The 27,660-nt window shown below is 31.3% G+C and overlaps 1 protein-coding gene across 3 annotated transcripts; it reads right to left on the reverse strand.

The window, feature by feature from the left end:
• Positions 1-90: 90 nt before the first annotated feature.
• LOC105255005 (intraflagellar transport protein 140 homolog) lies at positions 91-27,660 on the reverse strand. 3 transcript variants are annotated; one of them, XM_025414901.1, is made up of 13 exons: positions 27,459-27,660; positions 26,988-27,103; positions 26,581-26,828; positions 25,958-26,276; positions 19,958-20,177; positions 19,271-19,852; positions 16,435-16,723; positions 14,459-14,588; positions 9,182-9,673; positions 6,368-6,654; positions 6,031-6,307; positions 3,899-4,803; positions 92-975 (listed from the first exon to the last, which is right to left on the reverse strand). In XM_025414901.1, exons 1-13 carry the CDS (start codon positions 27,466-27,468, stop codon positions 663-665), a joined length of 4,188 nt encoding a protein of 1,395 aa, XP_025270686.1. In that variant the 5' UTR covers positions 27,469-27,660; the 3' UTR covers positions 92-662. The 3 variants fall into 3 exon arrangements, with proteins under 3 accessions (XP_025270684.1, XP_025270686.1, XP_025270685.1); XM_025414900.1 differs by having other exon boundaries at positions 26,988-27,160; XM_025414899.1 differs by lacking the exon at positions 27,459-27,660 and having other exon boundaries at positions 91-975; positions 26,988-27,251.

Below are 27,660 nucleotides of genomic sequence, written 5' to 3' on the forward strand. Positions count from 1 at the left end.
TTTGATTGACTTTACCAGATGCCTTGTATATTAGAATAATTGGAATTATTAAAATTTATTATTTATTAATTGTATGTGTAAATTAATAAATAATAAATTCTAATAATTCTAATTTTTGGGGTTTATGCAATAATAAATCCCTGGGTTTATAATCTGTGTGTAACTCAATGTTTTAAAGTATTAGAAAAATTAAAAAAATTAGATATCTCCTTTGTAGTTATTGTGTCTCGAGATTCACGGAAAAATTAAAGGATTTGAAGGAATTAAAGGAATTAAAGTTACAGATTGCGCCCAAAAATTCGATTTGCTGGCTTATCTTATTAAATTTATTCAATAAAATAATTGAGCCCTCGCATTGATTTGTTTGATTATATGTATCATTTTTGCAGCTGTTAAAACTGATATATACAATCTGTTCAATAATAACCATGTCACCTCTCGTGTGCAGATAGAGTGAATTCGATCCTTACACTTGTCTAGAGATAACTGTTAGTGATTTTCTAAAAGGTGTACTCAACGTTCACACATGCGGTAGTTTAAATATATCTGTGTCTGCTACCTCCATGAGATACGTCCCTATTTCTAATTTAACTATTTTTTATCTATTTTCATCTATATTAAAAGAAAACATTCTAATTTAAAAATATGTTTTTAATGAAATTTTATTCTCCCAGGAGCTCTTCAATTCCATCATCCTTATCGGAACCATCTTGCCGTTCCACTGTCATTTTGTATCCCAATAGCTCAAGAAGATTTATATTAAAGTAATAACTCAGATTTATTCCTGGTACCAAGCGTTTCAATTCTTCGATAGTAGCCCAAGCTTTCTTAGTATCTCCTATATTGACATAATGCTGTGTAATAGTCGCAAATAAATCACCGCGACGTACCGATTGTTCCAGATTGGACCCTTGCGAATCCAGTAAATATCGAACCTGTTGCATTGCTGTCTCCGTTTCTCCCCTTTCAAATAATCTGCATAACAAAGAGAAGAAATATTTGAATATACATATGAAAGAAATAAAATTGAATACATAAAAGAAATATTTTTATATCTCATAATTAAACTATTAATACAGGAATAAAATGTGTGAAAAACTTTCATTATTTAAATAAAAGTAGATACACAAGTTAATCTCTGATACGATATAATATGAAATATATATATGTTATAAGTGGAGCAGAATATTTTTAATCTTAATCTATTCTCTTTTAAAATATAAATCTTTTTCCTTTCTTTGCTAGATTTTTACTTATTACGAGATATAGTACCATTTTTATTTTCTATATACAGGTGAACCAATAACTCTGTCCACTTGGAATATCTCCGTTATTTTTAGAGATACAAAAATTTTGTACTTATAAGAGTTGTACGGTATTAAAAAATAGTTTTTTTTTTTAAATATGTAATTTGCAATTAACAATTTCGTATTTTTTCTTATTATAAAAACAACTGTATGTTTTCTTTACACCAATTGATTCCTCTCATTATTTTGTACATAAAAGCATTAAGGGAAGATAATCGAAAAATGAATATTTTACTAAATATTTTATGGTTTATGTAAAATTAAGAAATGATTTCAACCCTCATAACTCAAAAAGTACTCAATGAAGAAATACTTTATTATACTGTTTTGAACTAGAATATTTAATCAAAAATAGGGAGTTCCATTTAAGAAATTGACGGTGATCTTCACGTGACTTTCAAATGACTCTCCCATGTCAAATCATTGCCATTATCTGATGGCCCTCTTCAAGCCATACAACTTTTGTCTGAAACATTTCTTTCTAAAGTGCATAGTTTATGAAATATACGACCGATCCGGGACTTTTGGGACACCCTGTATAAGCTGGACCGACCAAAAAGTCGATACTTATTCCCATCCAGCTGCCTGCCTGCTTAGTGCTTTTGAGAATTACCGAAATCGATAAAAGTTTATATTAGGGGACTCACTTCCGATGAGCTTCACCTTGACATATGTTATCAAGGTCACTGTCCTAAGTAACATGCAAAAGATTTTAGCTGTTGTTTATTAAAAAGTTATAAACAAAAAAAGTTTTACGAATTTCACATAATTTTCAGACCAGATCCGAAAGTGGATTTTTTGCCATTTCGACAGAAAGGATTCGCTCTCCTTCTTGGAGAATACGGAAAAAATTCTAGACCAGCTATGGCCTGAAGATCATCTCCTGTTGGAGATCCTCTCGGAACTCCTACGAGGTGCTCTCTTGGGATATTAAAAAAATCGTGACATTTAGGATAGCTGGGTCAGCTTCTGCGAACAACTCCACATCCACTTCTTGCCATTCAGCAATCAGACTCAACTAAAGCGCGAAATAAACGGCAGTTCCCAATAGTCGAGAGAAGCTTTCCGAGTTTATTATACAGGGTGTCCCAAAAGTCCCGGACCGGTCGAATATTTCATAAACTATGCACTTTAGAAAGAAGTGTTTCAGACAAAAGTTGTATGGCTTGAAGGGGGCCATAAGATAGTGGCAATGATTTGACATGGGAGAATCATTTGAAAGTCACGTTAAGATAACCGTCAATTTCTTAAATGGAACTCCCTATTTTTATTACATATTCGTATAGCTTATCTCCAGAGCTTTCCAAAACACTATAATTAAATATTTCTTCATTGAGTACTTTTCGAGTTATGAGGCTTGAAATCATTTCTTAATTTTACAAAAACCGTAAAATATCTTGTAAAATATTCATTTTTCGATTATCTTACCTTAATAATTTTATGTACAAAATAATGAGAGGAATCAATTGGTGTAAAGAAAACACATAATTGTTTTTAAGAAAAAAATATGTAATTTGCAATTAACAATTACATATTTTTTTTAAAACAACTACTGTGTTTTCTTTACACCAATTGATTCCTCTCATTATTTTGTACATAAAATTATTAAGGTAAGATAATCAAAAAATGAATATTTTACTAGATATTTTATGCAAAATTAAAAAATGATTTCAAGCCTCATAACTCGAAAAGTACTCAATGAAGAAATACTTTATTATAGTGTTTTGGAAAGCTCTCTCGAGATAAGCTACACGAATATATAATAAAAAATAGGGGTTCCATTTAAGAAATTGACGGTGATCTTCATGACTTTCAAATGACTCTCCCATGTCAAATCATTGCCACTATCTGATGGACTCCTTCAAGCCATACAACTTTTGTCTGAAACATTTCTTTCTAAAGTGCATAGTTTATGAAATATTCGACCGGTCCGGAACTTTTGGGACACTCTATGTAAGCCAGTGTATTGCCAGTGTATTGCCAGTGCAATGCTTCCCCCAGGCGGAATCCACTCCGACTATCACTATACTGCTACAAAACGAATGGGGGGACAACCGGCTGGTATATGGCTGGACTGACCGGAGACACCTATCCCGCGTATCAACCCAGTCTCCTGCCTGTCTAGTGCCTCTGGGAGCTACCGAGGATTTTCCATTTGTGTGACTTCCTGACTATTCCCGCTGACAAAGAAGAACACACATTCTCGCGCTCTAGATCGCAGAGTTTTAGTAATAAAATCGCGATTGATTGTAGATCTGCGAATCAGTTCTAGATATACGTTTAATCAGTTTTAAGCCCTCTTCTTGCTTGGCCGGTTTAAAGGCGTTTAACATTGTAATCATTTTTCATACTATTGTACTTATTATTTCTTAATAAACTCTTTTCTACATTCATATCGATATCTCGCGAATTTGGATTTCCTTCTATTCCCAAATCCTGGACACCGGCAAGTTAGGCTCCGAGGCATTCGGAATGGGCGAACCCGTTACAATTTTATTATTTATTATTTAATTTTTCATAAACTTTTATGTTGCAATATCATCGATCAAATTTTTCACACTGATAAATTTAGCATTAGATTTTGAATTTACCTTTTAATATCTAAATAACGTTTAATCGTTGACATCCTATTGTTGACCAATTCCACTGCTCGTTTGTGAACATCCGGATCACGTGGTGTTACTACCTTAATTAAACACCTACTAGCTTGATTTAATGCGTCCAGTGCTTTTTCATAATTCTGAAATTCATCGATTTCCACCTGTGCACATGCTACATAAAAATTTGCCAACAAATCCATTGCTTTGCCTTTGGAATAAAAATTGATGATATTGTTCAGAATCTCTGGTTGATTCTGCCAATCTAAAGATTGCAAATAATTGCCTGCCATAATATAGATCTCGCTATTTCTCGAGACTTGCGCAAAGAAACAGATCTTCTCGGTATCGCCAGACTTGAGCAATGCTTTCATAGCACGCAACTTGTTACCAGCTTGTGTAAATTTCTTAGTCGCAAGGTGATAATTTCCTTGATCGAAACCGATTTCCGCGATTTTCTCAAGCGTATAAATTCGCAAATGTTCGTGTTCTACATCATCATTGTTTCTCTTTTCGACTGTTAGCTTTTCTGCGAGCTCCTCACTTAACACAATATTATGTTGCTGAATCAACTCTAAAGCTGCTATGTAGTCTTTGCCAGTCGCGAGCAGATCTACTGCTTTGTCGATTTGGTCATTTTGTATGAAATAATCGGCGCACTTGCGAATCAATGCTGGATCGGAATCTGCATTTACATCCATGATAATCAATTGTAATGCGCTATATTGTCGCGTTCTAAATGCAACATCCAAAGCTTTATGTAACAGATTAGCTTTGTGATACAGCAACACCGCACGATCTGGTTGGTCATTATCTTCATAAAACTTAGCAACGTCTATCTGTGAATGTCGTGGCGCTAATATAGCCAATGGCCACAATTCTTCCAGCATGTTATGCTCCTGTAAATAAGGCGTATAAAAGTGAGTCTTTTTATAATTAATTTCATTTAAATGTTGCTTGATTAGAAACTACTGTCGGTATATGTCATGCGAAATTGTTTCTCTTTTAGTAACAAAAGTGCCTCATAAAGGACTAGTTAAAGATGTAAATGAGATGAACCACTGTTATATTAATGTCATTCTAAAAGTAATAAAACAGAAAATTACAAATAATATATAAGGGTGGACCAATAACTCTGTCGTGGAATATCTCCGTTATTTTTAGAGATACAAAAATTTCGTACGTATAAAAGTTGTACGATACCAAGAGGGCCGTAATATGCTACTAATAATTTTTTTGTAGGTGAAGACGCTTCAGAGATTTCAAGATCATCTCCATTTTTTTAAATGGAACCCCCCATTTTTTATTACCTATTCTTATAGCTTATCTTGAGAGCTTTCCATAATAAAATATTTCTTCATTGAGTACTTTTCGAGTTATGGCTTGAGGCTTGAAATAATTTCTTAATTTTACATAAACCATAAAATATCTAGTAAAATATTCATTTTTTTATTATTTTACCTTAATATTTTTATATATAAAATAATGAGAGAAATCAATTGGTGTAAAGAAAAAATAGTTGTTTTTAAAAAAAATATGTAATTGTTAATTGCAAATTACATATTTTTTTCTGAAAAATAACTATGTTTTTTCTTTACACCAATTGATTCCTCTCATTATTTTGTATATAAAAGTATTAAGGTAAGATAATCGAAAAATGAATATTTTACTAGATATTTTATGGTTTATGCAAAATTAAGAAATGATTTCAAGCCTCATAACTCGAAAAGTACTCAATGAAGAAATACTTTATTAGTGTTTTGGAAAGCTTTCGAGATAAGCTACAAGAATATGCAATGAAAAATAGTAGGTTCTATTTAAGAAATTTAAGGTGATCTTTATGTGACCTTCAAATGACTGTTTAAGGTCAAACCAAGGTCACTATCTGATGGCTCCCTTCAAGCCATACAACTTTTGTCTGAAACATTTCTTTCTAAAGTGCATAGATTATGAAATATTCGACCGGTCCGGGATTTTTGGGACACTCTGTACCATATATGTCCACTTTAAAATAAAAATTTATTCTCTCTCTCTTTTTCACTCACTCAAAAGATAGAAGAATGGAGAATTAAACATAAAAAAAAGAAAAGACAAAAATTTCTATATTACAATATTAAACATTTTACCTTGCAGAGTCGAATCGCATTAGTATAAGCTTTAGCGACTGTATAAAAGTGGATCGCTTGTGTCACATTATTCTTCGATTCGTAATGCGCAGCAAGGTGATATGCTGATGCAGCATGACTTGTTTTGGTTACTAATTCACATGCTTCATCTTCTCTTTTGAAATAACAAAATAATCTTGTCATTGACAAAGTATCTTTTGCTTGCTCATAAAGATGTAAAGCGGTTTCCATGTCGCCAGTCGATTCAGTGTATTGGGCATGCCAATTTTTAATTTCCCTATTAATATAATTATTATAAATAACTTTTTTTTCAATTAATGTTGATCACGCCACTTACAATTCTTCGGTATTATTGAGATATGCAAGAAGCTCCCGAGGCCTCGTCAAAAGCATTCTGGGTACTTCAAATCGATGGCAATCAGCTTTCGTGTACATATCGATAGCTTCTGCTATTTTACCTTGTTGCTCCAATGTACGAGCGTAATTATAGTAACTTGTTTTTTCGCGAATCTTATTCTCACTGCTGGCTATTTCAATTGCTTCCTTAAATTTGTTTCGAGCCTCAAATAATTGTTCCAGAAGATCTAGACGTTTCGCTTCTCGAAACAAATGTTCAGCATCAGTCTGTAGTTTAGAGACCATTATGTATTTTATTTTGTAACATTAATTAAAAAACATTTATATATATAGGGTATTTCATTTTAATCGCCCCAGGCAAATATCTCGAAAAATATGGAAATTATGAAAAAATGTTTCGGACAAAAGTTGTATGGTTTCGAGGGGGCCATAAGATAGTGACATTGGTTTGACCTTGAACAGTTATTTGAAGGTCACATAAAGGTCACCTTAAATTTCTTAAATAGAATCTACTATTTTTCATTGCATATTCTTGTAGCTTATCTCGAGAGCTTTCCAAAACACTATAATTAATTATTTTTTCATGAAGTACTTTTCGAGTTAGAAGGCTTGAAATCATTTCTTAATTTTACATAAACTATAAAATATCTTGTAAAATATTCATTTTTCGATTATTTTACCTTAATACTTTTTATGTACAAAATAATGAGAGGAATCAATTGGTGTAAAGAAAACATACAGTTGTTTTTAAGAAAAAATATGGAATTGTTAATTGCAAATTACATATTTTTTCTTAGAAACAACTTTGTGTTTTCTTTGGAAAGCTCTCGAGATAAGGCTACAATAATATGCAATAATATATAAAATGTTTCATTTAAGAAATTTAAGGTCCTTTATGTGACCTTCAAATGATTCAAGGTTAAACCAATGTTACTATCTTATGGCCCCCTCGAAACCATACAACTTTTGTCCGAAACATTTTTTCATAATTTCCATATTTTTCGAGATATTTGCCTGAGGCGATTAAAATGAAACACCCTGTATATATATATATATATATATATATATATATATATATACATATACAGGGTGGGGAAAAAGTATGAAAGCAAACAATTATTTCCAAAACTATTCATTTTTCGACAAAATGTCTTAGACATAATTTTTATGGTATGAAAAGATGTATTATGTGGCATAGACGGCATGACCTTGAAATGACCCTTACGAGCTGCATACAAATAACGTAAAAAATTTCAAATGGAACTCGTCAGTTTTTGTTACAGATTCTTGTAGTTGATGTCGAAACGTTTACAAAACACTGCATATGAGCCCCATTCCCTTAAAAACACTCCCAGTTACGAAACAATTGTGATACAAACAATTTGTATGCACATTGACATTGCTTACTGATTTCGCATCATGACGTTCAGTTGCGTCCACTAATAACATGTAATTGTACCTGTTGTACCGCACTTATCTTGCCTTAACTGGTTGGATGAATCGCACTTATCTTACCTTAACTGGTTGGATGAATCGCACTTATCTTGCCTTAACTGGTTGGATGAATCGCACTTATCTTGTCTTAACTGGTTGGATGAATCGCACTTATCTTGCCTTAACTGGTTGGATGAATCGCACTTATCTTGCCTTAACTGGTTGGATGAATCGCACTTATCTTGTCTTAACTGGTTGGATGAATCGCACTTATCTTGTCTTAACTGGTTGGATGAATCGCACTTATCTTCCCTTAACTGGTTGGATGAATCGCACTTATCTTGCCTTAATTGGTTGGATGAATCGCACTTATCTTGCCTTAACTGGTTGGATGAATCGCACTTATCTTGCCTTAACTGGTTGGATGAATCGCACTTATCTTGCCTTAACTGGTTGGATGAATCGCACTTATCTTGCCTTAACTGGTTGGATGAATCGCACTTATCTTGTCTTAACTGGTTGGATGAATCGCACTTATCTTGTCTTAACTGGTTGGATGAATCGCACTTATCTTGTCTTAACTGGTTGGATGAATCGCACTTATCTTCCCTTAACTGGTTGGATGAATCGCACTTATCTTGTCTTAACTGGTTGGATGAATCGCACTTATCTTGCCTTAACTGGTTGGATGAATCGCACTTATCTTGTCTTAACTGGTTGGATGAATCGCACTTATCTTGCCTTAACTGGTTGGATGAATCGCACTTATCTTGCCTTAACTGGTTGGATGAATCGCACTTATCTTACCTTAACTGGTTGGATGAATCACGCAATCTCTTTCCTTGAGTACGGTTCGATGTACGCCTTAACTGATTCTACGAACTTCGCGTATCTTTCGTATCGGCAGAAATGATCGAAGCGGGTTATTCTCCATTTGTTGCAATAATTGCTACTGTTGTACTGATCTCTCATAATGACGTTCAATCGCGTTACACACATTCATGTAATCACACGTACGCTGTCTATTTTCAATTTCGTCGATACGAATTATCACAATTGTTTCGTAACTGGGAGTGTTTTTAAGGGAATGGGGCTCATATGCAGTGTTTTGTAAACGTTTCGACATCAGCTACAAGAATCTGTAACAAAAACTGACGAGTTCCATTTGAAATTTTTTACGTTATTTGTATGCAGCTCGTAAGGGTCATTTCAAGGTCATGCCGTCTATGCTACATAATACATCTTTTCATACCATAAAAATTATGTCTAAGACATTTTGTCGAAAAATGAATAGTTTCGGAAATAATTGTTTGCTTCCATACTTTTCCCCACCCTGTATGTATGTATATTAACAACTTACATAGAGACCAAGTTCAACAGCCAGTATTCCTACTTGTGCTTCTAGATTCAAAGCATCGTTTTGCATTGCTTCACGTAGAGCCCGTGCAGCATTAGCTTGCTTCATGTGACCCAGACAAAGTAGAGCCATGTTTAATTGCTTTGTTTTTACGCACATTTTAGCTAAACTTTTCCAAACAGCCTCGTTTTTTATGGATTTAATAGCTTTAAAAGCCTCCTCCATGTTTGCCACACTAATATGATAACTAAAATCCATTACTGCCTTCCTCGTGACAGAATCGCAATCTCCCAATTCTTCAAAATCTCTCATTAACAACTGTACAATTTTACTGTTTTTATCCAAATTTTTTTCAGAGTTCAGGATAATGATATATGGCGAATGCACACCTAATAATCGACAGTTCTCGTCAGCTATTGGTTTCACGTCTTGCACGACAATACCATGATCTGATGTTGCGAATAATGATACCAATACTACGGAGGCTTGCATAATCTAAATAAAAAACGGATTATCAACAATGATCATAGTAAACTAAAGATTATAATTATATATTACTTTTCTTTTTTATTCTTTATATAAAACTTAATAATTATGTAATTAATGAAATTTAATGAAATATAATTAGTGAAATTTTTGTAATGAAATTTACAATAACGATTTAATAATAATTATAATAATAATAAAAATTTATAATAATGAATTATTTACAGAGTATCTACTCAAATCTTGAAACAATATTTCTTGAAAATTCCCTGATTTCCAAAGTATTTTTATTTAAAATTTCAGATGGAGAAAATATTTTAAAGATTTTTGGGTGCAGATTACAATAAGTTTTTTAATATATACGTTTTTTAATACTTTTTACTTAAACAGAGAAAAAATGCAAAGCTACTTAAGTTTCATATAATAAATTTATAAATGTATTGAAAAAATTTAATAGTAAGATCAATATTTTTCACTTGCATAACATTTTCATATACATATATATATATATATATATATATATATATATATACCGGGTGTTTCAGACCACCCGTACACCCCATTTTAAAGCAAAGGAAGTGGTTATTTTGAAAAATGTTTCAGACAAAAGTTGTTGAAGATAAAGTAATGCATTACATGGGTAAATTTGATTGACCTTGGGTGGCGTCGTGAAGGTCATGTCAAGGTCGACTTGAATTTTTTAAATGGGAACCCCTATTTTTCATTGCATATTCTTGTAGCTTATCTCGAGAGCTTTCCAAAACACTATAATTAAGTACCTTTTTATTAAGTACTTTTTGAGTTATAAGGCTTGAAATAATTTCTTAATTTTATATAAACCATAAAATATCTAGTAAACCATTCATTTTTCGATTATCTTACCTTCATACTTTTATGTACAAAATAATGAGAGGAATCAATTGGTGTAAAGAAAACACATAGTTGTTTCTAAGAAAAAATATGGAATTGTTAATTGCAAATTACATATTTTTTCTTAGAAACAACTATGTGTTTTCTTTACACCAATTGATTCCTCTCATTATTTTGTACATAAAAGTATGAAGGTAAGATAATCGAAAAATGAATGGTTTACTAGATATTTTATGGTTTATGTAAAATTAAGAAATTATTTCAAGCCTTATAACTCAAAAAGTACTTAATAAAAAGGTACTTAATTATAGTGTTTTGGAAAGCTCTCGAGATAAGCTACAAGAATATGCAATGAAAAATAGGGGTTCCCATTTAAAAAATTCAAGTCGACCTTGACATGACCTTCACGACGCCACCCAAGGTCAATCAAATTTACCCATGTAATGCATTACTTTATCTTCAACAACTTTTGTCTGAAACATTTTTCAAAATAACCACTTCCTTTACTTTAAAATGGGGTGTACGGGTGGTCTGAAACACCCGGTATATATACAGGGTCTACCAAAAGTGTGGAAACCCCTAAATATCTCGGAAAATATACGTTTTACAGAAAAGTGTTTCCAACAAAAGTTGTAGGGTTTAAGAAGATCTATATACTGATTCTATCAGTTTGACCTTGGATGGCGTCGTCAAGGTCAGGTCAAGGTCACATTGACTTTTTTAAATGACACCCCCTACATTTGATTGCATATTCTTATAGCTTAATTCAAGAGCTTTCCAAAACACTATAATAATGTTCATTTTTATTAAGTACTTTGCGAGTTATGAGGGTTGAATGATAGAGTAGCGCCGGTATTAACATTATCCAAGGTGTACTACATGGAGGTTACTCGCTCGGATTTGCATCTGTTGTGTGTGTGATCCAGCTAACTAAGGCAAGATCGATTCCTCAACATATCCTCATATTTCGCTGAAGTCAAATTGCCAAAAAATTGCTCCATAAAACGTGTATGAAACGTCTCGTTAGTTCCTTCATTTACCGCTATGTGACGCACTACATGCAGTCTAACTCGCATTTAAAATTCAACTAAGAATGTATAAAGCTATCAAAGAACGAGCACCTTCTAACTTCAGCTTTGAGCAAGCAGAAATTAATTGTTATCGTCCAAATACAACGTACGATTAATTAAAATTAAACGTTTTAAAAATGGCTGGCGACTTGTCGGAACGTGAAAGAATCACTATCCTCATGATGCGTGGATGGGGTGATAACGAAAGATCGTTCTCTGATGTCGTTCGATTATTTAATGACACGTATCCGAACCGTCGAATTAATAAGTCCACTGTGTTAAAAACAATAGAACGTTTTAGACAAACTGGTAGCGTAAGAAATCGCTCTAAGTCAGGAAGACCATTGTCTGCAACCAACGAAGAAAAACAACTTGATGTTCTGCAGACATTTATTGAAGATCCCAATTCTAGTGTTCAGAGAGTCGCTCAAACTCACGATATTGCTCCCATGTCGGTTTGGAGAATTTTAAAGAAGAACAAGTTCCATCCATATAAATTGCAATACGTTCAAGAATTGCAAAACGGAGATGAGGAGCGTCGTATACATTTCTGTGAAAGAATGATGGCACTAATAGATGTCCGGCCCATCTTCCCTTATCAAATTGTTTTCACAGACGAGGCAACTTTTACCTTAACGGGAGAAGTTAATAATCAAAATTTTCGTTTCTGGTCAGATGAGAATCCGAATTGGGTGCGGGAAACTCACACAAAACATCCACAAAAAATAAATGTATGGTGCGGAATAATAGATGGCTATTTAATAGGGCCGTTTTTTTTTGAAGAATATTTGAACGCTCAAAGGTATGAGAGATTACTTGTTGATCAAATAATTCCAGCCATACAGAATACTTTTCCAAATAATTTCCAAGAAATATGGTTTCAGCATGATGGAGCTCCTGCTCATTTTGGTGCAGGACCACGTCGTATTTTAAATGAGACTTTTCCGCTACGGTGGATAGGAAGAAGGAACGGAAATGAGGGAGGAGAGGATTGGCCACCTCGGTCACCAGATTTAACTCCTCTTGATTATTATCTATGGGGATATCTGAAGAGTAAGGTTTACAGAACAAAACCTAAAACCATTCACGAATTGATACAGCGAATAAGGGATGAAATGGCTTTGATACCTTTTGAAACGAATCGTAAAGTCATTTCTACATTCTACCAAAGATTAGCATATTGTCAGGAAGTAAATGGCAGCCACTTTCAGCATTTACTTTAACACATTGAAACACATTTGCAATCGTTTGGTGCAACCTAACCTGATCTCTGTATACACGCACCGCACGCACGCACACGCACACATTTCGAACAATTATTATGATAAATGAGCATCCACAAATTTATTTACTGTTTACTATGTCGATTGCTTTCCAGGTCTTTAAATGCTCGATTGTAATTTGGTTGGGTCTTTGCTTTTGCTGACTGGATCCACGACCGATCTTGCCTTAGTTAGCTGGATCACACACACAACAGATGCAAATCCGAGCGAGTAACCTCCATGTAGTACACCTTGGATAATGTTAATACCGGCGCTACTCTATCATTCAACCCTCATAACTCGCAAAGTACTTAATAAAAATGAACATTATTATAGTGTTTTGGAAAGCTCTTGAATTAAGCTATAAGAATATGCAATCAAATGTAGGGGGTGTCATTTAAAAAAGTCAATGTGACCTTGACCTGACCTTGACGACGCCATCCAAGGTCAAACTGATAGAATCAGTATATAGATCTTCTTAAACCCTACAACTTTTGTTGGAAACACTTTTCTGTAAAACGTATATTTTCCGAGATATTTAGGGGTTTCCACACTTTTGGTAGACCCTGTATATATATATATATATATATATATATATATATATATATATATATATATATATATATAGTCGGATTGTTTATTATACAGGGTGTTCCATTTTAACTTTGCCATCGAAATATCTCGTAAAGTCTAAAAGATACGAAAAAATGTTTCAAACAAAAGTTGTAGGATTTCGAGGGAGACATCTCATGGTGACTTCGACTTTGACCTAGAGGTCAAATTAGTAGTCATTTGAAGATCAACTTAATTTTTTTTATTCGAACTCCCTATTTTTTATTACATATTCTTGTAGCTTCTCTCGAGAACTTTCCAAAACACTATAATTAAGTTAGTTTTAATTAAGTACTTTCCGAGTTATGAGGCTTGAAATCATTTCTTAATTTTACATAAACCGTAAAATATCTTGTAAAATATTCATTTTTCGATTATTTTACCTTAATACTTTTTATGTACAAAATAATGAGAGAAATCAATTGGTGTAAAGAAAACATACAGTTGTTTTTAAGAAAAAATATGGAATTGTTAATTGCAAATTACATATTTTTTCTTAGAAACAACTATGTGTTTTCTTTATACTAATTGATTCCTCGCATTATTTTGTACATAAAAGTATTAAGGTAAGATAATCGAAAGATGAATATTTTACAAGATATTTTATGGTTTATGTAAAATTAAAAAATGATTTCAAGCCCCATAAATCGAAAAGTATTCAATGAAGAAATACTTCATTATAGTGTTTTGGAAAGATCTCGAGATGAGCTACAAGAATATATAAAAATATATAGGGTGTTCCATTTTAAAAAATTGAAGTGACCTTCGCGTGACCTTCAAATGACTCTTCAAGGTTAAACCAATGATACCATCTTATGACCCCCTCGAAACCAAACAACTTTTGCCTGAAACATTTTTTTCTAAAATGCACTGTTTGTGAGATATTTAGATGTATCCGGACTTTTGGCGCACCCTGTATAATAATTTTTTTAAACAGCCGCGTGGATTTTTAGCATCTTTTATTTTTAAATGAATATTACCTTATCATCATTTTTATGAAAACTCTTAGAATCATGGCTTTCCAATCTTTGAGCTCGACATACCAGTAATCTAGGGTCCTCCATATCCCAACAATGCGCCGTAACTAATCTTCCTCTGCATTGCGAAATTCTAAAAAAAAAAAGAAGAAAAAGTAAATTTTTGCATGCTAAATTTTTTGTGTTCTTACATATTAATATATGTGTATAATATCGCATTATTATAGAATATTATCAATAAATAATATAGAATATATTACATTATTATAGAATAATTAATATAGAATAATTAATTCTATAAATGTATGTTACATTGTAAACAGTATGTGTAGTATTCAATTTTAAGTTATATATATATATATATATATATATATATATATATATATATATATATACATACATACAGGGTGTTCAAAAAGTCCCGGTACGGGGGAATAACTCGAAAAGTAAGCGTCGGACAAAGAAACTTTTCGGACAAAAGTTGTAGGGCTTACTCCCAGCTTTTATCTCGTGACCTTGAGTTTGACCTTGAGCTTGACCTTCAAGGTTATTTGAAGGTCAAAGTGTTTTTTTTAAATGGGAACCCCTATTTTTGATTGTATATTCTTATAGCTGACCTCGAGAGCTTTCCAAAACACTATAATAAAATATTTTTCCCTCAACCATTTATCGAGTTATGAGGCTTCAAATCATTTCTTAATTTTACATAAACCGTAAAATATCTTGTAAAATATTCACTTTTCGATTATTTTACCTTAATACTTTTATGTACAAAATAATGAGAGGAATCAATTGGTGTAAAGAAAACATATAGTTGTTTTTAAGAAAAAATATGTAATTGTTAATTGCAAATTACATATTTTTTCTTCGGAACAATTATGTTTTTTTTTAGACCAATTGATTCCTCTCATTATTTTGTACATAAAAGTATTAAGGTAAAATAATCGAAAAGTGAATATTTTACAAGATATTTTACGGTTTATGTAAAATTAAGAAATGATTTGAAGCCTCATAACTCGATAAATGCTTGAGGGAAAAATATTTTATTATAGTGTTTTGGAAAGCTCTCGAGGTCAGCTATAAGAATATACAATCAAAAATAGGGGTTCCCATTTAAAAAAAACACTTTGACCTTTAAATAACCTTGAAGGTCAAGCTCAAGGTCGAACTCAAGGTCACGAGATAAAAGCTCGGAGTAAGCCCTACAACTTTTGTCCGAAAAGTTTCTTTGTCCGACCCTTACTTTTCGAGTTATTCCCCCGTACCGGGACTTTTTGAACACCCTGTATATATATAATTAAAAAAAATTAAATTTATAAACAAATTATTCAGACAAAGTGGAATAATTTTGAAAGGTAGTATGTAAAATTATGAGTGAAATATAGAGAGATATGCATTATAAATGATATACACAAATAATAAATGATATCACATATAATTTCTTTAATAATATAAATTATTTTGAATTATATTTCTAAATGAAATGTTGTATTTTAATATATTTATGAATTAATATTGTGTATTAATATTGTGAATTAATATTGTGTATTATGTATCACTGTTAAGACATGTAATTGACGATACCATATATTTGACATATACCATATACCATATAAGATCATTAAAATTCGGCCAAGAAGATTTGAAACAAAATTAAAATTGTGATGCAATTTGATAGTGAGTGCAATTTCTGATAAATGTATCTTTGAATATAAATTTTTATTTTAATCCTTCAAGACATTAAACACTAAGACAGATTAATATGTTTTTGTATCTTTTCTTTATATTAGAAATCATAGATTAGAAATATAATCATAGATTAGAAATCATACATCATAGATTAGAAATATAATTAATATCACTTATAATCTATAATTCTATTTACAATCTAATCTGTAATTTCATATAGTTATGATGCAGTTTCCTATTTTTTTAAATATGTTTTTTAAATATTTTTTTAAATGTTTTTTTTTACTCACAATGTAGAATCATCATCAATGATATCGTTTGACTCCCCGAAATCGAACTCGTGGACTTGATCACTTTCAATATCCCAAACATATAAAATCGAACTAGGCATAAGGTTTGCCATTGCGACAGTGATCGAGACACAATGACAATCCGCATTACATCTTGCTTCAATAATTTCGGCAAAGTCACTGATCGCCTCATACGTCGCCATAGCTCGAGTATGCAGTTTAGCCTCATGTTTACCCAAGTCCCAGATTTTTAAAATACCATTCAATGACGCAACAGTCAAATACTGTCCTGTAAATAATTATAAAAATAATATTTATAATATGAATGAAATACACACATATCTTCACATAAACAGAGTATATCAGAATTCGCAGATGCGGAATGCACAGCATGAGGTTGTGCAAAAAGAAATAACTTTTTCTTTTGGCAAAATTGCATCTGAATATTACTTTTTTAATGAGAGCAACTTTAAGCTAATAAATAAGCGCTTTAGATTAAACATGAAGAATATAACATATAATATCCCATACAGCACAGAAGCTTGCATCAATTTTGCTGCAATGTTACAACATTGTTCACTGCAGTATAATATTGCAGAAATAATGCAGAAACATTATTTTGTAATATTACTTTGGCAATTGCAGCAACGTTTTAACATAGTGTTATAGCCCGAGAGACTATAACCTATTTTAGTAATTATATAAAACATTCGCGAATATCGTAAAGAACATTCGCGAGCCGCGCCAAGAACCGCTAACTCAGCGAACTACCGTCGCTCACCGGAAACGCGAAAGACGCTAACGAAGGAATTCGACTTTGAACTTCCTTCGCTTGCATTTTGATTATGAATGCCACAGAAAACCCCATGACCATATATGGTCATGTTGCCAGGCGATCCCCTCCAAAAAACCCTTCAAAACAGAGGGAATAAAAGCCGTCCACCGCAAATCCGCGGCGGACAGTCACAAGTAATAAATCAATCACTAAAGTAGTGCCGAGTGCTAAACCGTTAAAATTGTGCAACGAAGACACTCAAAGAAATTGTAAACGCTCTAAATCTATTTACGAACGATTCGAGGAAAGGACAACGAAGAGAAGGCTCGAAAGAAACTGATAAGAATAGAAGATATTAAGCGAATATATATTTGTAAACTAAAAATACAATAAAGACGCTAAAGGATAATACGGTTCTATTTTATACTCCCGGCTACCCCACACCCCGTGCCCCGCCGGGCACGACAATAGCGAAAATGTATAACATGTGTTTTTTTTACTTGCCGCCACGCGGCGACACCAAATTTAACTAACTCGTATTCGAATTCATTTAAAATGGATATAAGTTCTACAAAGGAGAAAAAAATAATTACAGGTATCAGACCATCCGTGCCAGCCGAATATCTCAAAAACCGAGAACGGCAGACAAAAATGTTTCCTACAAAAGTTGTAGGGTTTCGAGTAACGCATTACATAGTAATATTAGTATGACCTTGAATAGCGTTGTCAAGGTCACGTAAAGATCATCTTCAATTTCTTAAATAGAATCCCCTATTTTTCATTACATATCCTTGTAGCTTATCTCGAGAGCTTTCCAAAACACTATAAATAAACATTTTTTCATCAAGTACTTTTTGAGTTATGAGGCTTGAAATCATTTCTTAATTTTACATAAACCATAAAATATCTTGTAAAATATTCATTTTTCGATTATCTTACCTTAATATTTTTATGTACAAAATAATGAGAGAAATCGATTGGTGTAAAGAAAACACATAGTTGTTTTAAAAAAAATATCTAATTTGCAATTAACAATTACATCTTTTTTCTTAAATATAACTCTGTTTTTCCTTTATACCAATTGATTCCTTTCATTATTTTGTACATAAAAGTATTAAAGTAAGATAATCGAAAAATGAATATTTTACAAGATATTTTATGGTTTATGTAAAATTAAGAAATGATTTCAAGCCTCATAACTCGAAAAGTACTTGATGAAAAAATGTTTATTTATAGTGTTTTGGAAAGCTCTCGAGATAAGCTACAAGGATATGTAATGAAAAATGGGGGAGATTCCATTTAAGAAATTGAAGGTGATCTTTACGTGACCTTGACAACGCTATTCAAGGTCATACTAATATTATTATATAATGCGTTACTCGAAACCCTACAACTTTTGTAGGAAACATTTTTGTCTGCCGTTTTCGGTTTTTGAGATATTCGGCTGGCACGGTGGTCTGATACACCCTGTATATTTCTTATATTTCTTTTAATGTAGTATTTATATTTTATAAGATTTACAAAGGACTAATGTAGTAATTTTATTTATTGTCTTGTGTCAATTTAATTTCTGATAAACTGACTTGATTTATTTCATATTCTGAAATTCCTAATGAGGAATCTAGATTATTGAACAAATAATTAAAACTTGTGCATATTGATAACATTCAAGTCAGGGAAAACTCTTGCGCAGGAGGGTTAAGAAGGAAGATCTACTGTTTTGTGATATTTGCAATAATTAACGAAAAATTAATTAAAGAAGATCGGCTAATGCGCGTGGCTAGAAGCGTGTTATTACATTATGTTACAGTGAGACCGCCACGCACTTCTAGCCACGCGCATTGGCCGATCTTCTTTAATTAATTTTTCGTTAATTATTGTAAATATCGCAAAACAGTAAAGGACCTTTCTTCTTAATTTGAGCCAATCTATCTTCACACTTCGAGACCGCGAAAAGTTTTCAGCCACTCTGTATATTGTTTGTAATATGTATTTGTTTTATTCGTTTTTATATAATATTAATATAATAATATTTATTTAGATTTATTTAAAAATTTTTACCTGTTAACTCCATCGTGATCGGTTCGCCCTCTTCTGGTAAGGTAGGAAGTGTTTGAATGACGGAACCTTCTACAGATCGTAACTGAATAGTCATTGGCGTCAATATAATCAATGTATGTTCATAGATGAGCATCTTTTCAGTATCACAACTAAAGGTCGCCAATACAGTCGTGTTAAAATTAGTATTTTTGTTAATGCGATTGACAATAATTTGTCTACCAGAAGAAACGGCGATATATTCTTTTGTAACAGCAATAGTCTGCACTTGGATCTCCGTCTTTAATGTATAGCTTTGCTCATCCATTTCAAGTAGAATCTGTGTTGGTGTAAGCTGACTCGCACAAATGCCATTATTGTAAACAGCACACATCGGCTGTTGACGCAAAATAAATACATTAGTTATACAGTTGACGGCCAAAAGAGAATTCCGTGATAAACTGATGCCCCACGTTAATTGCTTCACTGTTCCATGAATTGCGCAAGATTCTGGAATGCTTGGCCAAGCGTTCTCATCGTTGTCGGGAGAGGATTTCCGCTTCCATAAATAGATTGTTCCTAAATTGGTACCAGCAGCTAAAGTATCTGAAAAATGCGAGAAATATAATTTAACTAATTGTTTTCAAACTTATTAACTCGAATAGATTAATTAAAAATTGTTTAAATATATTGTTTAACTATAGTTTTTACCATTGCTTTTGCAAAACGCTAAACTGGTACATATTTCCTGAGGAGTAGCAATGTTTCCATTAGATGAATCTGGAGGCAAGAGAACATATGTATCACCCGTATGAAGATTCCAACATCGTATAGCGAGTTCTCCTGTGAGCACAGCTAAAGTGTTCCCATTGATCCAGCATAGAGTGGTACAAGCAGTACGCGATATATCATTTCTACTACTTAATTTGACCTAGAATAATATACAACGTAATAATGTATAAATGTATGTGGTCTTCATTTAAATCAAGAGACGGTAATGTCTCGTGCTAATGTTATACACAATAATAGGCGGATTATACATCTATACAGGGTGTCCCATTTTAATGACCCACCCCAAATAACTTTCTTATTTTTAATTATAGAAAAAGATGTTTCAGACAAAAGTTGTATGGTTTCTAGGGGGACATAAGATGGTGCCATTAGTTTGACCTTGAAGAGTTACATGAAGGTTACGTGAAGATCATTTTGAATTTCTTAAATGAAACACCCTATATATTTTTGCATATTCTTGTCTTATCTCGCGAGCTTTCCAAAACACTATAAATAAAGATTTTTTCATGAAGTATTTTTTGAGTTATGAGGCTTGATCATTTCTTAATTTTACATAAACCATAAAATATCTTGTAAAATATTCATTTTTCGATTATCTTACCTTTATACTTTAATGTACAAAATAATGAGAGGAATCAATTGATGTAAAGAAAACACAAAGTTGTTTAAAAAAAAATATCTAATTTGCAATTAACAATTCCATATTTTTTCTTAGAGTTAAGAGTTAAGTTACAAGAATATGCAAAAATATATAGGGTGTTCCATTTAAGAAATTCAAAATGACCTTCACGTAACCTTTATGTGACTCTTCAAGGTAAAACTAATGGTACCATCTTATGTGCCCCTAGGAACCATACAACTTTTGTTTGAAACATCTTTTTTTAAAATTAAAAATAAGAAAGTTATTTGGGATGGGACATTAAAATGGGACACCCCTATAAAGAACTAATATAAAGAATTAATTAATAGAGTATCTTAGAATTATCAGATCTTAATAATGATAATAAAGATAAACTAATCGAATTCGAAGCCTTAATAGGCTTAATTGATAGATTAAATCACAATTATATCAAATATAAAAATATTTTTATTATTACTCTACATATATTATGAACAGAGACATTACGAGTTTCAATATTTAGCAATATAAGTGGAGAGGAATAGGCCGTTATGAGTCAAGCGCAGTAAATAGTGCACACAAATATTAGGTATATTTAATATTAAAATTATTTAATGAATGTTTCGGTCCTAATTTTGGACCAGCTTCAGCTATTCTTTCTTATTTTGCTTTCTAATAACAAAAATTAGAAAAAAATATATGATATAAAAATATGATATATAAAATATGATATATAATAATATATAAAAAAAATGGAGGATATTACGAATTATGATGCGAAAGTTTGAAAAAACTAAACAAAACATGAAAATACATACATGTAATTAACAAAAGCGTGCGTAAGAATCCGTGGAAATCAGCGTTGAAAAAATTAATAGAACTATGGTAAACCTTCCTCCGGTTCCAACCGTAAAGGATAGATTATTAATTGCAAATTACATATTTTTTCTTAAAAACAACTGTATATTTTCTTTATACTAATTGATTCCTCTCATTATTTTGTACATAAAAGTATTACGGTAAGATAATCGAAAAATGAATATTTTACAAGATATTTTACGGTTTATGTAAAATTAAGAAATGATTTCAAGCCTCATAATTCGGATAATACTTAATGAAAACTAACTTAATTATAAAAAGGTCTATTTACTGACGCCATGTGTTTGACTTTGGATGGTGTCGCCAAGGTCACGACAAGGCCACCTTGAATTTTTGAAATGGAACTCTCCACTTTTTATTGCATATTCTATTCGAAGAAAAAATATGTAATTTGCAATTAACAATTACATATTTTTTGTTAAAAACAACTGTGTGTTTTCTTTACACCAATTGATTCCTCTCATTATTTTGTACATAAAAGTATTAAGATAGGATAATAAAAAAAATGAATATTTTACTAGATATTTTATGTAAAATTAAGATATTATTTTAAGCCTCATAATTCGAAAAGTACTCAATGAAAAAAAATACTTTAGTAATAGTGTTTTGGAAAGCTCTCGAGATAAGCTACAAGAATATGCAATAAAAAATAGGGGGTTCCACTTAATTGAAGGTGACCTTCAAACGACTTTTCAAGGTCAAACAAATAACACCATCTTATGGCCCCTTTCAAGCCATTCAACTTTTGTCTTTTTTTGTAAAAGGCGTAGGAAAAGAAATATTTGGGACATTAAAATGGACCACTCTGTATATATATTATATATCAAGCGATGCGGTAGGGTTGCGATGATAAGTACATAAAAAACTGATAAAAAACTGGATCCGTGCATTTCACTGTTCCGTGAACTGCATCCGTAAAAATCACTGTTCTCGACACGGCGCTACCAAATAGTTTATCCAGAATTTTACGTCAAATAAATTTTCGATTAAAATATTTCAGAAACTAAAGCCGTAATTAAAAATTTAACAGTATTTTTATTATATAATGTGAATATAAGCTTTCGATTGCGACCAGTTTGAATAAAATTGGTGCAGGCAATTCCGAAAAATGATAATCGCATGTGAGAATTGATATTTTTCATTTTTCTTCATAATAAGGTTCAGACTCATGAACGTATCTTCGCACGCGTACATTCAAAGCGATTTTGTCCCTCAATCTGCGTTCACATCATATATGATTATTCGCTTTGGTGTGCAAAAATGCTTTAAGAGACAAAACCATTTATGTACATGTGCGTGCATACGTATAATATGTGTATATGCAGTGTTTGCTGGTATCTAGATAAAATTATCTAGATAATTATCTAGATAAAGAAATGGATCATCTTTATCTTTAACTTTAGATGAATAAATACAAAGTCTTTATCTTTATCTTAGATAAAAAACATATGTCATCTTATTTAAAAATTGTCTAAGATGACGTTTTCATTATGCAAAAGAGTTTTCCAGGCAAGCTTCTAAAAATCTATCTAAAATATCTAAAATATATTTTTTATTTGGAAAATAATATTACAAATATACTTTATCTTGTACTTGTTTTACTTAAATTTGTGCAATGTATTAATATATAGTTTATAAAAATGATATATGTATTGTTACACAATGATTATTATATTATTAATATATTATAAATATATTATAAATATATTATAAATTAATAAATAAATATTTATCATATTATTTATATACCTTTTTGTTATTATTTAAATATTCTTTAGGAAAAGAGAAAGAATATGTGTTTATGATTTTAATATCCCATTTATAATCTGCGTCACATTTTTTACAAATATTTATAATCTTATAAAATAAACAAAAATATCTAGATAATTATCTAGATTATCGCAAATAATCATCTCATCTTTCATCTAGATTAAGTAAAAGCAAAATCATCTTTATCTCATCTAAGATAAATTTACGGATTTGTATCTTTATCTAGATAATTTTGAAATTATCTACAGCAAACACTGTGTATATGTGTGTATACACTTGAGATTAATTTATCGCATAACATTTTCAAAAACCTCTTGAGGGCAAAATCTAATATCTTGAAAATGGAGTATCACAAAAATATAAAAACTGTGCCGTAAGACTTCTAAAGAAACTAATTTATCGTATTATGACAATATTCAAAAACCACTCCATGGGAATGAACTCTAATATCTAGAAAATAAAACCTCATAAAAATACGCGACTTAGGTCCTTAGTTAAGGGGGGAAACCACATTAGACGGTTCAAAAAATCGATTTTTCTTTTATTGCATAAATCATTAGTATAACTATTCAAGATTATGTTCCCAAAATTTCAAAATGAAATTCGAAGTCCTTCTTATACTATGAGTATAAAAGGGAGCGCCCCTCAGTTTACTGCTGGAACGCACAGCAGGTAGAATGGAGCGGTCGCCCAGGTTGTCCTTTACTTACTTACTTGGCTCAATATGACACATGTACTATGGGATATTAGAAGGGAAGGGAGAGTATTTTTCCAGATGTTTTTGTTTGTAAATGCTCACTATAGAGGGCTTGTGTAGAAGCGTCGGAATTATTTTGAATATATTTCGATAGAATCGGATAGCCATCCACGCGTGTGTTGAAAGTTACAAGAGAAATATGTCTTCCCATCCAAAAGGTGACCATTCTAGCATTTATCGAGTTAGTAGACCACGTAAGAAATCATTCCATGGAAATCAGCATTCTAACAAAGAAACAAGTTTCACCGAAAATGAAAGTGCTAGAGCAAAAAAATTGCAGAGTGCTACCAGTGAGAATGTGATTGTGAATTCCTTGTTTTGTTATGATGCTTATGAAGAAGAAGAAGAATTGCTATATGGTGTTGGAATCGCAGATTAAAAGGTAAGCTCTTTATATAATTTACTACTGTCTCGAATTTCTAGTTTTCGGTAATTTTTTTTTCAAACGCATTTTTCTCGAAACGACTTTTTTTTGACTTGCGTGCACTCTAGCTCAAAAAATTATTGACCAATTCTTATAAAATAAAGTTGTGATTATTCTTTATTAAACTATCTATCAATTGAACCAACTTTTGGGATGATATCATAATTTAAAGTGTATTTTTTATTTGAAAAAGAACTGAAAAAAACGATGAAAATTGAGATTTTTTTTCAAATTCCCGTAAAACATTCAATTTTCAACGTTTTTAGCTTAAACCTGGTTCACCTAATAAGAAAACATGTTAATAATGTATGCAAACCTTCGTTTTACTTTCAGATCAAAATTGTGACCTCCATATTGCACGCAAGCAACTAACTCTGACGACGACCTTCGATGGGCGGCAGCTTATAACTTTGACATTTCCGTCAAAAACAACTTGAAAAAATCTGAGATGTAGTTCAAAATATGAATAAAATGACCTCAAAGTTTAAATAAATTCTAATTATTTTTTCCGTCTCAAAAAAATTCACAAAAAAAGCTTAAAAATCAGCCTCCTAATGTGGTTTCCCCCCTTAAGATTTTTAAAAATGAATATATATTTTTTGCAGAAATAATATAAATTTTTAGAAAAAGTGGTAATATCCCTCTAGAAACAACGTTATAAAGGTAAAAGGAATATGTCAAGTGCATAAAAAAATATCTTTAAAAAAATCTAACATACATTTTCTGCAGAAATAATATAAATTTTTACAAAAAGCGGTGAGACCTCCTAAAAAAAACCTTATAAGATAAAAAAATACATAAAAAGTACATAAAAAAAGAATAAGAAAATCTAAATTTATAAAAAAATAAGAAAATCTAAGAGTGATAAAAATAAAATATTTAGAAACCGATATGAGATCAATACTATTAGCCAAGTACAATAAATTATGTGATATTAATTCATAACCGATATTAAATGAGTTAAGATTACTTTAATTTCTAAAGCACTTTTTATATGATGTATATAATTTAAAAAAGTTTTACACATTCTAAATCGCATAAATGACCTTCAAGTCGAAGTAAGATATGAATCAAAATATCTACATTATAAAAAAATTATGCATATCTCTCCGTTCTTCAATACAGATAAATTTTGTAATCAATCACTATATTCACAATAAAGTTCAGTTCAAGTCATTTAATTTCATATATATATATTTGTTATCATATATATTGTCTATCTCTTTTAGTTTAAAAGATAAAAGGGGATGGCCACTTCTAGGTGAGACACGCTGTATATTTCTAATTCGCATATTTTTTCTTGTATCGTCGTAAGAATATTTAGAGAATATTTGCAAGAATATTTTTTTGTAGATGTACTTTTATCACAAAAGCAGTTGTAGATACACAGTTATTAAAAAATAACATTTAATTATTTCTATTATTTTGAGCTAAATGAAATGTTTATATTTATGATTATATAATTAGTACCTTTGTCAATTCAGTCAGTTCTCCGCTGATTGAATCTGATTGAAAATGTCCAATATTTAATCCCTCCGTCATGATGATGATAGAATCTCTAGTCTGATGATACAATAAGCAATATAATGCTGCACTATCAGTACTAAGAACTTCCTTACATTGTCCCTGAGAATCAACAAAGTATATGATGCCATTTGCAGTACCAATGTAGAATGCATGATTGTCTCGTTGAGTTGAAACTGTTGTTGGTGCAGCAGTTCTTGGGCGCCATGAATTAAATAAGTCTAAAGCTCTTTCATCACCAGCCACTGCTGCTTTTGCCAAACCACTGTAAAAAATAAATTGTTCAAAATGAGTCTGCTGAATTAATAAATGAGGATTTATTTATCTAAATTACATGGTTTTTATTTGGAAATTCTTTTTCAATATTTTTCAAAATATTTAATATTTTTAGGAATATATCAAGAAAATATAATATTTTCTAATAATATTAAATAATATATATATAATTATTAGAAAAATATAATCTATTCTATATAAAAATTCAGTTATCTTTTAATTTATTTTATTTATTTAGAAATAATGATTTATATTAATTAATTATATTATATGATGATATGTATATTATATACCTAATGTCAATAGTTGACTTTGAAGGATTTGTTCTAAATGCGATTTGTGTAAAAGACTCTTTCAATTCATGATGGAATGTCATAAAAAGTTGTCCTCTGGAATCTATTTTCCAACCAACTATAGATCCACTAGTATCTGCAGATACTAAACGGCTACCATGCTGACTCCATTGCAAAATTGTGATAGACTCTCGATGAGGAGTTACTATTACACTGAATTCTTGAGTCCCAGTATCTCCAGGCCATACCTATAATACTTAACAATTTAACACTTTCCTTTATCTTATAATAATTAAAATCTTATAATCTTATAATAAAAAAAATAATTCATTGAAATGATAATCAGAGATTAATAAAGAAAAACTAATTTTTTGTTTCCTGCAGTTTATAGTATTTATGATATTAACTCGTAACTCTCCGCTCTCCCATCCTGCTGCCAACCATGTCCTCTCAGGATGCCATGCAAGTGCAGTAACTTGCGCTACAATATGTCCTGATGATTCAATGTCTTGCACAGGTTCACCTTGATCATCATAAATGGTTACAAAGCCACCCTTGTCTTGAGAATATGCAGAAACAGCTAACAAGGGATAGTTATTATGCCAAGTTACAAATGTATTTATTGAAGCAGTTTCAGGACTTTGCACTCGAATGTCAAAATATAAAGTCATTGTGTGTTTATTACATTAAATTATATATTTATATATATAAATATGAGATTTACAATTACAATTTTTTATTAAATATCACTATAACTTAATATAAATAAAATTACACAATTTATTATTATATATTTGCTTTTGAAATACTTTGTCAATATTTTAATAATTTTTTACATTGACAGTAATCAACTTTTACGCATATATACATATACATACATATGCACATATAATATTGTCATTGCCATTGTCATGGAAACGCATTGAACTCGTTGCATTGAACCCACAGATATCTATAGATGTCTGTAATAGAACCACGATCTTACATACTAAAGTTACTAGAGGTTTGTTCGCGCAGAGAGAAGGCTGAGAGGAGCCACGCTGCCATTTCTGAGGGAACGATTTCCCTACGTCGTACATT

Source organism: Camponotus floridanus, unplaced genomic scaffold (assembly GCF_003227725.1).
Source record: "Camponotus floridanus strain SB8 unplaced genomic scaffold, Cflo_v7.5 scaffold90, whole genome shotgun sequence".
Taxonomy (NCBI): domain Eukaryota; kingdom Metazoa; phylum Arthropoda; class Insecta; order Hymenoptera; family Formicidae; genus Camponotus; species Camponotus floridanus.